The sequence below is a fragment of the Trichosurus vulpecula genome, chromosome 9 (genome assembly GCF_011100635.1).
Source record: "Trichosurus vulpecula isolate mTriVul1 chromosome 9, mTriVul1.pri, whole genome shotgun sequence".
NCBI lineage: Eukaryota > Metazoa > Chordata > Mammalia > Diprotodontia > Phalangeridae > Trichosurus > Trichosurus vulpecula.
The window spans coordinates 51638413-51651324 of record NC_050581.1 but is presented as its reverse complement, the minus strand read 5'-3'; the positions used below and the strand labels follow the sequence as shown (position 1 = coordinate 51651324).

Here is a 12912-nt window from a genome sequence, read left to right as displayed (position 1 = left end):
ATGACTCTTTTCTTGGATTTTGTCTCCTATGAATTTGTGAGTAGCTCAGGTGCTATTTTTCTCTTTGTTGCTACTCCGTATAGATTTGCAAGATACCTAGCAAAATCATTTTTTTTTTTGGCTTATGTTTGGTATGCTCCATCTCTGGCCAGGAGTCTTTTGGCCTTATATTGTACTCCTTGATCTAGAAATCTAAATCCCATCCTCAGAATTGCCTTTTTACCAAGCTATTCACTTCTCAGATTGACTGTTCTTTCTTCATCCCTTCTCTTTAATAGACAAAAATGAGGAGAATACAACCTGTGCTCTTGGGGTCTTCAGTTTCTTGCCCAACACTTCATAATTGTTGGTAATATTTTTTAGTTTCCTTCTGGAACTGTCATTAGTGACCATGTAAATCACTAGAATGAATAGTAATCATCTATTTTTGATAAGTCTCAGAAAGCTCTCTGTATGTCTTGGATTCATGCCCAGGAAGAGAATAGGCCTCTATTATTTTTAGGTCAATAAATAGGAGCTCAGTACCCCTGAATAGGAAGTCACCAACTACTACTACTCTTCTCTTCTTCCTCTACCTCTTATTGGATGATCTCTCACCTGATAGATTCTGTGACTGCTCTGTCATCCATGGGACAAGCAGCTTCTTTGTACCTCAGAGCATCTAGTTTATTCCTCTTTAAAAAGAACTGCTTTTAAATCTGTTTTTAAGGTCTAACTATACAGTGCCCCTTTCCTACCCTTTCTCTTCTGTGTAACCCTCTTCCATTCTTCATCATCCTGGTAAGGGTCAGCCCCACCTCCCCAAGCTGTCCACCTCAGAAATTTTTTATTCCCATTGAACCCTTCTGTCTCCTGTAAGAATGCTTTATACTCCCTAACAACCTGGAGTGTGGAGAGACATTCTCCCAGCCCCCTCACCTTCTCCAGGAGGGAAGTCAGCCTACACTTGGAACACAGATAAGTCACTCTATTGTGGCAAAAAAGTAAAAGTCGAACACTCAGTGTAAGTAACTGCATGATTTCTCCAACTCTTCATAATGGTTTTCTTGAAACTACTTGGTGAATCCTTATATCTCAACCCTAAGCACGTGGTTAGAATCTTTAATGCTCATTTATTCTGTCTCCACTCCACTCTTCTGATTTACTTCATCGTTTATTCTGCTTGCCTTTTTATCCTCTCCTTGGCTTGTCTTGTTTTGCTCCTTCTTAGTCTTTTTGAGTTTACCCCTTTATATTCCACTACCTAATTGTCCTGTTAGCCTCCTGAATGTATATTTTCCTTAATTATTCTTGAACTTGCTTTGTTACAACTTAAGAAGCAGAATCTGGGTTTAGAGATTCCTCTTCTTCAAATTTTCTTCCATTTCTCCTCTCAAGTTCAACTTCTGACCTACATCACTAGTCCAAACCTTTCCTTCTCCTTATTCCACCCAAGTTCTCTGCACTCCTTTGTTCCTTCTTCCACAGAAGCAGGAAGCCAAAGTTCTCATTTATGGGGTTGCTTTGAGCAAAGTTTGTGAGTACTAGTTTGCTACCCCATCTTAGGTCAAAATATTAAGACCTGATTGAATTCTATGGGAAAGGTTGGAGCAAGTCAGAAAAAAAACACTTAGTTTTAAATGAAATAAAAAATGCTAGCTTCTTTAAATATGCTTTTTTCTCCTGTCATGCTGATTAGTCATTACTTACATCTCTTCCTTTTTCAGCCTTTGATGAGTATTCTGGGTTAACAATACTAGAAATAGGGATCACAATAAAATAGATTGGTGCTTAAGTATTCTCACATGAGTAAGATGAACATTTTTATGATATAGTTTTGTGTCTCTTGATTTAAAAAAAATAATGATTTTTAAATCAGTAACTTGTGGTTTTAAGCCATTAACTTACTACGGTTAGTAGTTTAGCTCATTTTCATTCCTATGGCAATTCAAGCTGGATATAAAACTTCCCCAAAAGCCACCTGCAACTTGATATGTGTAAGCCTAATGGTATGCTCTGTTCAGTGTTGTTATCACATTTGTTATAAATATGCTTCCTTTGCTGTCTACTTGCTTGATGGCATTTAAATACAAATAAATTTCCTTCCCTGAGTTGACCCTACCTCATCAAGACCCAAGTAAATGCCAAGCAAATGACAGATTTGTGAAAATTGGGATTTTAAATCAATGTTAAATCACATTCATCTGTAAAACTGACAAAGTAGACTACTGGAAAATCCAATCTGGCACTTTGAGTACTCTAGAATAGTAAATTATACGTTGTTCAAAGATTACCTGTCAGTGACCCCCTTCTGTCTGTCTTTTATGCAGGAGGCCAAATAAGCTTTGATGTATTTCCTAATGGATGGGATAAGAGGTACTGTCTGAGACTTGTTGAAAATGATGGCTATAAGACAATTTATTTCTTTGGAGACAAAACCATGCCAGTAAGTATTAAAATATTTTTACAGTTCCTTTATTCTTAGCATTTAACTTTAAATAGAAAAAAATTAACAAATGGGCTTTCTCCACATCAGAGCAGTGCTGAATACTTGATCATTCCCTCTGAGTTTGCAGCCATGTTTGGGGATGATTCTATTCACACACATTCCTTAACGTTTTCCTAGAAACTCGTAGTTCTGGCCACAAAAAAATGGGGAAGGGAAGCACAGATGTGGCTTTCTGTTTTAGCTAAAGAATGTAAATTTCCACTGTAGGGAGAAGCAGACTTGGATCTATTTCAGTTTTCATCTTTAAATGTTGCCCTTTTTTAGTTGCTTTACATTGTTTCGATTCCAGTACTGTAGAAAATCTGCTCTTAGCCAAATCTGATTTGCATGTTATAAAAATAGTAACTTGTCTGTGTGTACTTTTAAAAAATTTTAACTTTTTTTAAAACTGCCTAGGACTTAGAGCGAGAAGAGACCTTAGAAACCATGTAGTCCAACCCCTTCAGTTTACAGGCGAGCCAGCCATAACCCGGAGAGGTCAAGTATTTTGCCCAAAATTGTACAGGTAGTGAGTTAGCAGGGGTGAGATTTGAACTCAAGCCCTGTGACTCCAAATGCACTACTCTTTTTACTATAACTTGCTTCCATTTGCATAAGCTATTTTGTAAAATCCATCCTTAAGAATTAGACATGATTTGAGCCATATATTGGCAAGAAAGTGAAGAATTTCATTCAGAAGAGTTCACCTCGCTGTCCATTTTCTTTTTGTTCTTATGTATATGTATGGCCCTCACACCAAAGGTAGCATAGGAAGTGATTGAAAATAGCTAAAATTATGGAGAGAAGGAAGGGAAGAACCTAGTCTATCATACTCCCCAGTCCCAGACTGTCAATTCCCACCACCCTAAGGACCCCACATGTCTGGTATAGAAGGTTAAGGTATCACAACTAAACCATTATCAATAGGATTATCTGGTTAAGCAGGCAAGCCATGAATCATGCCCTCTACTCATGCCATAGAGAATAGATTGGCATTTAGCATGCCATTTTGGAATTTAACTCATGCTTGGGAATTTCCCTTGCTAAGCAGGGTATGTGGCCAAGAACTTAATGGGATCATTTACTCTGCAACATATAATAAAGTCATTTTCATAACCTATTATCCTCCAGATCGTCACAATAGTAATTGATTTTTCTTCCTTGACATTAAGGCAAATAATATGAAATATGAGAAGGAAAAAGGTATTAATGGAATGTGGTTTGGCAGCATTACTTTCAAGTCTGTGTTTGTAGCCACTTAGTGTCATCTGTCTTAGAATTGAGGAAATCAATGAAGTGTTTTGCCATTGGCAATATAGGTCACTGAAAAAATCAGCCAACTTATATGGTGAAAACCTCATCCTTTGAGCCTTACCAATGCAGGTTTTGTGATAGATAACTCATAGTACAATAGACTTGGAAAGGATATGAAATATTATCTAGTCCAACTCCTTCATTTGATAGATGAGGAAACTGAGGCCCTTAGAGGTAAAAATTACTTGCCTAAAGTCACAGCTAGTTAGTGGCAGAATTAGGACTTTGAACCCCAGGATTTAGGTCATTTACTTCAGGGTTCTTTCTACTATACCACACTGCCTCATAAACCATAGTATGAATTGGGGGTTGCTGTGTATGAGTGAGAGATTTGGGTATGAAGGGTGGGGAAGAGAACGATGTTAATCCTACCTAAGAGGATAAATTCGAAGCCTGTCTCTGAAAAGCCTTTCCTGACCAGCCCAGCCAGCTGGGATTTCCCTCTGCATTGAAGTCCTGTAGCACATATTGTCTATACTACAAACTTGGCACTTCTCATCACTTATATTGTTAATTATCTTTTTATGTAGAGGCCCTATCTTCCTGAATAGATTATAAACTCCTTAGAGGCAGAGACCACATCTTATGCTTCTTGATCCCTAGCATCAAACACAGTACTTTGCATGAATTAAGCACTCAAAAAGTGCTTGATTGCTTGAAGTGGTTTGCCCAAAGCCATATAGTTTGATAACAGAAGCCTCTTACATCTCTTGACTCTAGTTCAAGAAATAATATTTGATAGCATGTTTTAGAGTACCTTCCGGTGAAGTTAAATGAGAAGAATTTTGTTCTTTTCATCCTCATGAATGATGTATTTTCATTTAGATAAAATTGTGTACTTTATATTCTTTATGACAGTGAGTGAAAAAATTCATATATGACTGCTGTATCTGGTTATTGAAATCATTTTTAGGATAATGTTCATTTAATAGGTTCCATTTTAAAAATCCATTGCAAACTGTCACTATCTGATTTCATGCTATTTCTTTTTTTCAAAAACAACTAGGACATATAATTATATTCTATTCAGATGCTAAGTAACTCTAAGAAGCTTACTCATACCTGCCTACTAAATGTCATTTTCTTTCATATTGAAGAAAGGAGGAACTTGTTGTTAAGACTACAAAAGCTTACTTTGTTGGAAAGGTGGCCTTTGGATAGTCATCTGAAAGGGTCTCATTTGTTTATTCCACTTCACAAAATAGAATCTAATTCTTGAGTCCAACAAAAATCAACTTCAGATGTTTTTTCTAACTCTTATTCAGGGAGCCCTCACCTTTCCCATTTGGGGGTCATTTCCAGTCTCCATTGATTCTTTCCTAAGTACCACCCATACCTCATTTTGCAAACCCTTTATCCTTCATTCAGGCAGCAATCAGGATCTGTCTTTGGGTTCCTTATCTCACTCCTTACAGTGACTGCTATTCCACTCCCCATACACACTCTTAACCAAAAATGACTTCGACTCCTACTTCCAATGTGCGTGTTCTCAGCTTCTGTTCCCTTTGTATAAATCCTCTTTGTTAGCACCAGCTTCTCCTTCCCACTGATCATAGAAGAGAGGTTCGAGCTATTCACCAAAATTAATCCTTCAGCTTTTGATACCATTCCCTCACGACTCTCTAGCACCTTATTCCAACAGTCATTCCCTCATTCTCATGGCATCTTTGCATCCAGCCAACAAATATGTGGAGGTTTTCTCTTCCCTTCCCTCCCAAAAAGTCACTCCTTGGCATTTCTGTTCCATCCTACCTTCAGTTCTGTATTTGTCCATAACGATGCCAACACCTGATGCCTCCTTTCTTCAATATGCACCCTCACCTTGACCCCTTGCAATCAATCTTGATAGTACTGAAGCTTCTGATATATAGGTATTGGCTTGTTGTCTCCATTAGAATGTGAGCTCCTGGAGGGCAGGTGCTATGGTTTTTTCCTTACTTTCTATCTCTAGCACCTTAGCATGCTGCCTAGCACATAAAATTAGCACTCAATAAATGCTTGTTTACTGACTGCTTTTCCAAGGTCACCAGAAATCTCCTAATAACCAAATCCAGGTGGTTGGGTTTTTTTCCCAATCCTTTTTTACTGTTGACTACCTCCTAATTTTTGGATACTCTCTTCTTCATTGGTTTCAGAGACCATGCTCTACTTATTCACCTCTCTCCCTGATCTCCCTCTTTGTCTCTTTAACTGGCTTATTATTCCTACATAGCCTTTTAATGTGGACATTCCATAAACCTATGTCCTTGGTCCTCTTCTTTTTTCTCCACACTCTAGAGATGCCATGGTAATATTTGCATCTTTGGCTTTAACCACTACCTTTAGGCAAATAACTCTCATTTCTAGCTCTGTCCAGTCTTCTAATCTATACCTACTTTTCCTACTATCCTTAGGATGTTTCCAACTGAATGTCCCCCTAATGTCCCAGATATAACAGAAACAAAATAGTTTGTTATTTTCTCCCCTGAACCTATTCCTTGTCCAGACTTCACTATTTAATTCTGTTGTACCACCATTCACCTAGTTTTCCCTATTTGTAACTTTAGGTTTCTTTTTTATTCTTTCCCTCTCACTTTGCATATGTAATCATGGGAACATAAGATCGTAGAATTGGAACTGGAAAGGTCCTTATAGGTCATGAAGCCTAACCCTTCATTCTGCAAATGAAGAAACTGCGGCTCAGAGCAGCCCAAAGCAACATATGTAGCTGTACGTAAACTGAGGTAGTAGCAGAAGGTAAAGGAAATTGCTTTTTGGATCAGCTTTTAGTTTTAAAAATGCTCTTTCATAGGAGTAATGATTATCATCAACAACAATCAGTTAGTGAACCTTCTTCTTTGAGTATTGTTATAAGGTCAGTGAACTGGGTTTTTTAGTGTCTTTGCTTGCTATAGAGAAATGTATCAAGATTAACAAGAAGTGCCAGTTCAGACTTCCTTGGAAAGGTTTATCAAGAGACCTAGGTGATTTTTATCATTCCAAAAAGCTCTCCTAAATTCTAAGATCTTCACTTGGTCTTTGATCTCATCAATGCAGGTAATCCCTCAGACAGATCACCAGCCATCCATTCCTTTTCATCCTATGTGACTCTTGTTCGTGTCCTACTATAAACTCTCCACGGGGGATCCACTGAGTGTGCCACATGCCCCTTGATGTTGCATTTGTTCCAGCAGGCACATGGGCTTATCAGTTGGTTAGCCCACATTCTTGCTACAGTACCAAGCCACTTCCTTTCCTGGCCACATACTTTTTGGATAATATGTTTTCATCTTGTTTCTTCTGTTCATTCCTTCATTGGTAACAAGTTACACAGCTCATTTCAACCTGCCATGCATCTTTCCATGGACTTTTGGGTGATCTGCGCATTAATTCCTGAGAAACTCATATCCATGCCTTACATTTATATGGCATTGCCATAAGAATGATGACATTAGGGGCAGCTAGGTGGCGCAGTGAGTAGAGCACCAGCCCTGGAGTCAGGAGGACCTGAGTTCAAATTTGACCTCAGATACTTAACACACCTACTACCTATGTGACCTTGGGCAAGTCACTTAACCTCAATTGCCCTGACCAGAAAAAAAAAGCCAAAAACAAAATTAGTGATGCCTTGCTTATACAGTGTTGCAGGTGATTTTACTGCACACATTTCTTTTTTTAAAAACATTTCTCCCTTCCCTCCTTCCAAAGGGCAGTGGCAGTTATAGATTAAAAGAATAATTAAGATTCTGGAAGGCCTTACCTGAAATTTGAGCCTTGCTGATTCATATCCAATCCAAGAAACTCTTGGTACTTTATACATAACAACAACTTAAGCCCTGTCAGTGAGCAGGTGACTAATTTAGCTACTCATGAATCCAAACCTTATTTCTACCACTAAATTGCCCTTTGGCCTTGAATGGGAACTTTGTTCAATAAAAGCACATAGGATCATAGAATTCAGAGCTAGAAAGGACCTTAGTGACTAACTAATCCACCCCACTTTTTTGCAGCTGAGGAAAAAGCCAAGAGAAACAAAGAAATCTGTACAAGGTCATACACCGTAGAGGCGTATAGTAGTGAGTTAGAGGACGCTGCTGCAGTAATACTTTACATCTGTATGATAATTCACAAAGCTCTTTTTAACATTTATCTCATCTGATCTTCATATAATAGCTCTATGCATTAGTTGAGACAGTGCCGTCCACATTTTATAGATGAGGGCACTGTGGCAGACAGGACTCTAACCCATCTTCTTGTTCCAAGTCCAATAATCTTATGGTGGGTGCAGAATAGGATTATTATTTAAAGTTTACTGTGGACAAACTTTACTGAAAGTCATATTTATTATCTGAAGACAAATTTGTGAAACAAAACTCATGTTGTGGCTAATTGAAGAGTTGGGTTATCAAGTCAACAGACAGCTGCCCAGCACTTGGTGTATTTACTTTCTCCACTGTTTCCCAAGAACAACGGTAATTCCACTGTACCATGACAACTGTAAGATGAATAGGCATTGAACAGCCTCCAGGGAATTAATAACACCACCCGCTGTTCTATATGCTCTAGCTCTTCCAATTCAGTGAGAAGCAGCCTCTTTCCAGGCTCACTGTGCATGGTCTTTTGCAGTGAGGAGGGGAAAACATGAATTGTTAAATTTTCCTATAATTGGTTTGTTGAAATAAGTCTGTGAACTCTTAGTTATCACTAAGCATCTATGTACTTGTAAACCATCTGTTGCACTGTAGATACAAATATTCTTCAGTACTGTGAGCTAAATGAGAGCTTAGACTATATAACACAAAGCTGAAACAGGAATCAAAAGATCTATGACTTTTTCCTCCTCCTACCACTAAGCACAGCCTGTCTGACTTTGATGCTCATGTCGGGTGAACAACCTCAGGCCAAGTCATTTCCTCTTCCAGGATCCATTTCCTCCCCTATGAAACAAGGATATTACTAGATGGTATCTAAATTCCCTTATAATTTTGACATTCTATGGAGTCATCTTCCTCATAAACACAATGATGTGTGGTTCATCTTTTATTATAATCAGCATCATAATGGTACTCTACTACTCAAATTATCAAGAGCATATGCAAATATTGGAAGAAAAACAAAATCCAAAAATCCATTTCCTCAATACCCCCAGCCCTCACCAAATAGCAAATACTGAGTTCTCCCTGTCCTCAGGGCTAATTACTCTAGGCTTTTAAATATTAATAAGCTGATTTCACTGATAGATTATTGCTAGCCCAAACATATCAGATTCACTACAGGGTAATTTTAATTTTCTAAGAGGCAAGTATTTCTAAGTTAACTCTATCCTACCTACTAAACCCCAACCCCCATAGAGCAAGTTTAAAAACAAAACAATGAAAACAGATCTCTTTATACATATTTAGTCAAGCAAAACACATTCCGACATTAGCCATGTCTATATTATGTCTCTTTCTGCCTCTTAAGTTCATCCCTTCTCCATCAGGAGGTGTTGATGTTTCATCTTCATTCTTTTGAACTCAAGGTAAAGTCTTTGTATTGTTATCATTGAGTAAACTGTTCTAGTTTTACTCATTTTGCTTTGCATCAGTTCATAAAGGTCTTCCCAAGCATTCTCTGACATGGTTCATTTCATCATTTCTTAGGACACAGTAATATTTAGTTATATTCACATACCACCATTTATTTAGCCCTTTCCCAGTAACCTCTCACGTTTCTTTGAAGGTGTGTTTGTACATTGGTGACTTTTTCTTTACCAAAAAGTGTCTTCACCCCAGGGAAGCAGTAGCTAATGGGCAGGCAGATCCCAGGTTAGATTTATCTCTTGCTCTTTATAGCTCCAGGCTTCATTCTTTTGGAAACTGTCCATCTTACCCATCCTCAGTCCTCAAACCCTGGACCTTTTCTGGCATGCAAGAGGAATACCACCACAGGAAGGAAAAGCCAAGAGCTTTTGCAGAAAGCAAAGGAGGACAAAAAATTTCAAGTCCCCTCCTTGAAAAGGAAAGCCAAGAACTATTGAGGTTAAGTTGTTTTGTAATGCAAATGCTACATTTAACCCCTGAGAACATGGCAGAGGTATTAGCAAATAATTGCACCATCTTTCTGTACCAGATTCTTTTAGGGGTGTTTTGGCGCTGCCATGTCACAGGTTTTCATTGACGTGCCCAAGTCACAAACCATGTCACAGGTTTTCCATCTCTCTTTCCTTCTTCTTCTTCTCTCTCTCCCTCCCTCTCCGCCTTTCTGTCTCCCTCCCCCCTTACCCCCCTCCCTCTCTCTGTCTCTCTCTGAATATACCATAGAACATCTATAAAACTGCCCTACTTTTCACATGTACTTTAACTGGTAAATACAAGCTGTAAGTATATTTTACCCCACGGACAATTGTAAAATGATCTGTGTATAATCTTTCAGCTTAAGAAGTTATATGTTAGAAAAGAAGTTCAGAAAAAGGCATAAGCAGGCCAAATTATGTTTCAATATAGGCTTTAAAAAGTAGAAGTCTGTAGTTTCATTTACAGTTCAGTTTTTTGTGATTCCTAAGTGAAATGTTCATGTTTATTAATTATTACATTCATAATGAAAAGGAAGTTTTTTTGAAGTTGTTGGTAAAATGACGGATCTTAATCAATAACAAGCTCCTCCACAAGTGTCCCTGACTTATTTACAAAAATAGCTTGTCTTTGACAGATGTTAATTTCCATGGACAGTTTTAAAACGGTTTAAAAACTTCAGTTTTAGCTGTAATTTGTGAAGCAAGTGATAGAACATTGTGGAAGTAGACTGTTATTATAAATATGAGAATAAAATTTTAACTTCAAGTGTTAGTCTGTTGAAAATGCCAAATGTCTGTCTGTCTCTCTCATGTATGTATGTATGTATTCATTTTTTCCTGTTTGTTTTTATTGCATCTCCCACAATTTCCTTCTGACTGCAGTTTTATAATGCCATAAATGTCATTTGCGTTAAAAGTTAGCAGACATTTTTCAGAGTTTTGAGTATGACATCCGGTTTTCCAGGAAAAAGAACTTTGGTATAATTTCTTTAACTACATTGATGAATTATAAATAATAATATTTTTAGTCTTGGGAGCAAATCACTTTCCCTTTCTGGGCCTTTTCTGCATTATAAAGGGACAGATAACATAGATAATTTCTAAGGGCCTTTGCAGCTCTATGTTTAATACCTAATCACAGTTTTGTGGAAAAAAGGAAAGGAACTAAACCAGTCTGCACAACATAAACATGGTTTCCTTTATAAATATAATTATATGTTCCAAGTGTATTTATAGTTCAGAAAAAAAGTTTTTAATCTTTTTTTTTTCAGCTCAGGTAATAATCATACAAGTTGTGTTTTGTTTCTTGGTTAATTAAGGCCTTTTTTATTTTTTAAAGGATTAATGAATTAGCAGTGTGTTTCTGCTATCTCTGTTAAGACTGAAGTCTCTGATTGCTCTGGGAACTTTTGGCTCTAAAGTAACACCAGTCATGTGCTAAAAAGAGGTAATGCTAACAACTCAAACATATTTATGTCTTTCCTGTGTTTATAGGGTGGAAATGACTATGAAATCTACACAGATTCCCGAACAGTAGGCTATTCGGTGACCAGCCCAGAGGACACACAAAAAATCTGTGAGGAGCTTTTCTTATAGTCCTTTTTTTCCTGACCTTAAGACTGAAAGAAAAAGAGTCATCTTAAAACTTAGAGAAGATAACAAGCCTCTGAAGACTGATACATCACCATTTAAACTCCAGAAATCCTCCTCTGCCCACCTCCAAAAAATTGTGCGGTTCAAAATTTAAACCCACCACTCACTGAACGGAAGCTGCTCCTACTGACTTTGGGATTTTGTTTTGCCACAACTCCACTGCGAGACTGACATACCTGTTATCAGGGTTTTATTCAGGTTGAATGACTGTTGTCCTCTTCTTAAGCCCCATTCCTTTCTGTGAAGCTGATTTCATATGACCAGCCATATGACATCCAGTAGAAAACATGTCCCTCAGCCTGGCACTGCTGGAAACTCTGGAACTGACTTCTATTTGAATAGCACAGCTAGTTGACCTGCTGTCTAACAATCACATCTGTTACTCACTGCCTTTGATGGAAGAGAAAACATCTAGCTAGCAAGTGGTTGCTGAGGCCAGAGTAGCCTTCTTCTAGGAGCCTGCCCTCATGGAAGCCTCAGTTTTCTACAAAATCTGAGCTGGTCTCTTGAACATCATAAAACAAAACAGTTCTAGAACTCTCCTCAGCCTTCAAGAACCATGTTGTTCTTGGTTAAGTTGGCTAAGAAATGCTCTAAGTTAGCTACCTACCTCTTAGCTACTTTAAAGATAATGTAAAAAAAAAAGCCTAACTGATCAGTTAGCAATGTGAAGTTTTTCATTTTCTCTACCATTATTTATTAGTGAAAAATGCCATCTACTATTGATAAACCCTCACACAGAATTGAATGTTTGCTTTAAAAGAAATGAGAACACCTATGGTTTCACTTCTTTTAATTAATTGCTTCAGGACTTGCTTATTTGAATCTCTGGTAAAAAACGGGACAAAATCAGTTTTATCCATATTATACTCCTGGAGAATAACAATTTCCCAAGAAAAATGTACCAATCTTTCCAATGAGACGGTTAAAATGCCTTTTTTTTTTTTTAAATCTTGGAAAAGAACCCTCTAGCACTCCCTCTCTTTGCTGCTGATAAGAGTCAAAGGATAGGTAACCGTAACAGCAGCACTAGCACCTGCAGCTAGGTCTTAAATGCCAGGACTTTGTACCAATTAGACTTCCTATTGACTAGCTTCCTCTCCAGTGCCGCATTGGTAAAACTAATTAGTAACTGATGTGGCCCATAGCATGTGAGCAAGTACCAGGGAAGGGAAGACTGCCCTGTTTAGCCCTTTCTCCCAAGTTAGACTGGGGCTGCTACTTAATACAGCACTCCTAGGCATAGGTCTGGCGAAAAGATTGGGAGTGGGACTCATGAGTGTTCTTTGCTCCCACCAACCCACTCAAAGTGTTGCACATAGCATTTCTGATTAGTAACATTCAGAAAACGTGACCAATGAAAGGCTTGTTTTCTTAACACTGCAAATGAAATGATATACAAAAAGATTTCAAAATCAATAAAATTCTACAGTTTTTAGCAAAA

General features: G+C 37.8%; 1 protein-coding gene across 1 annotated transcript in view; it reads left to right on the top strand.

Annotated features, from left to right (window-relative positions):
* The window catches only part of PMM2 (phosphomannomutase 2), a 27761-nt gene extending 14849 nt beyond the window's left edge, over positions 1 to 12912 (top strand). The window contains exons 7-8 of the mRNA XM_036738342.1: positions 2310 to 2425; positions 11310 to 12912. Coding sequence (XP_036594237.1) covers positions 2310 to 2425; positions 11310 to 11411 — 218 coding nt within the window. The 3' untranslated portion in view covers positions 11412 to 12912. The remainder of the gene's footprint in view (positions 1 to 2309; positions 2426 to 11309) is intronic.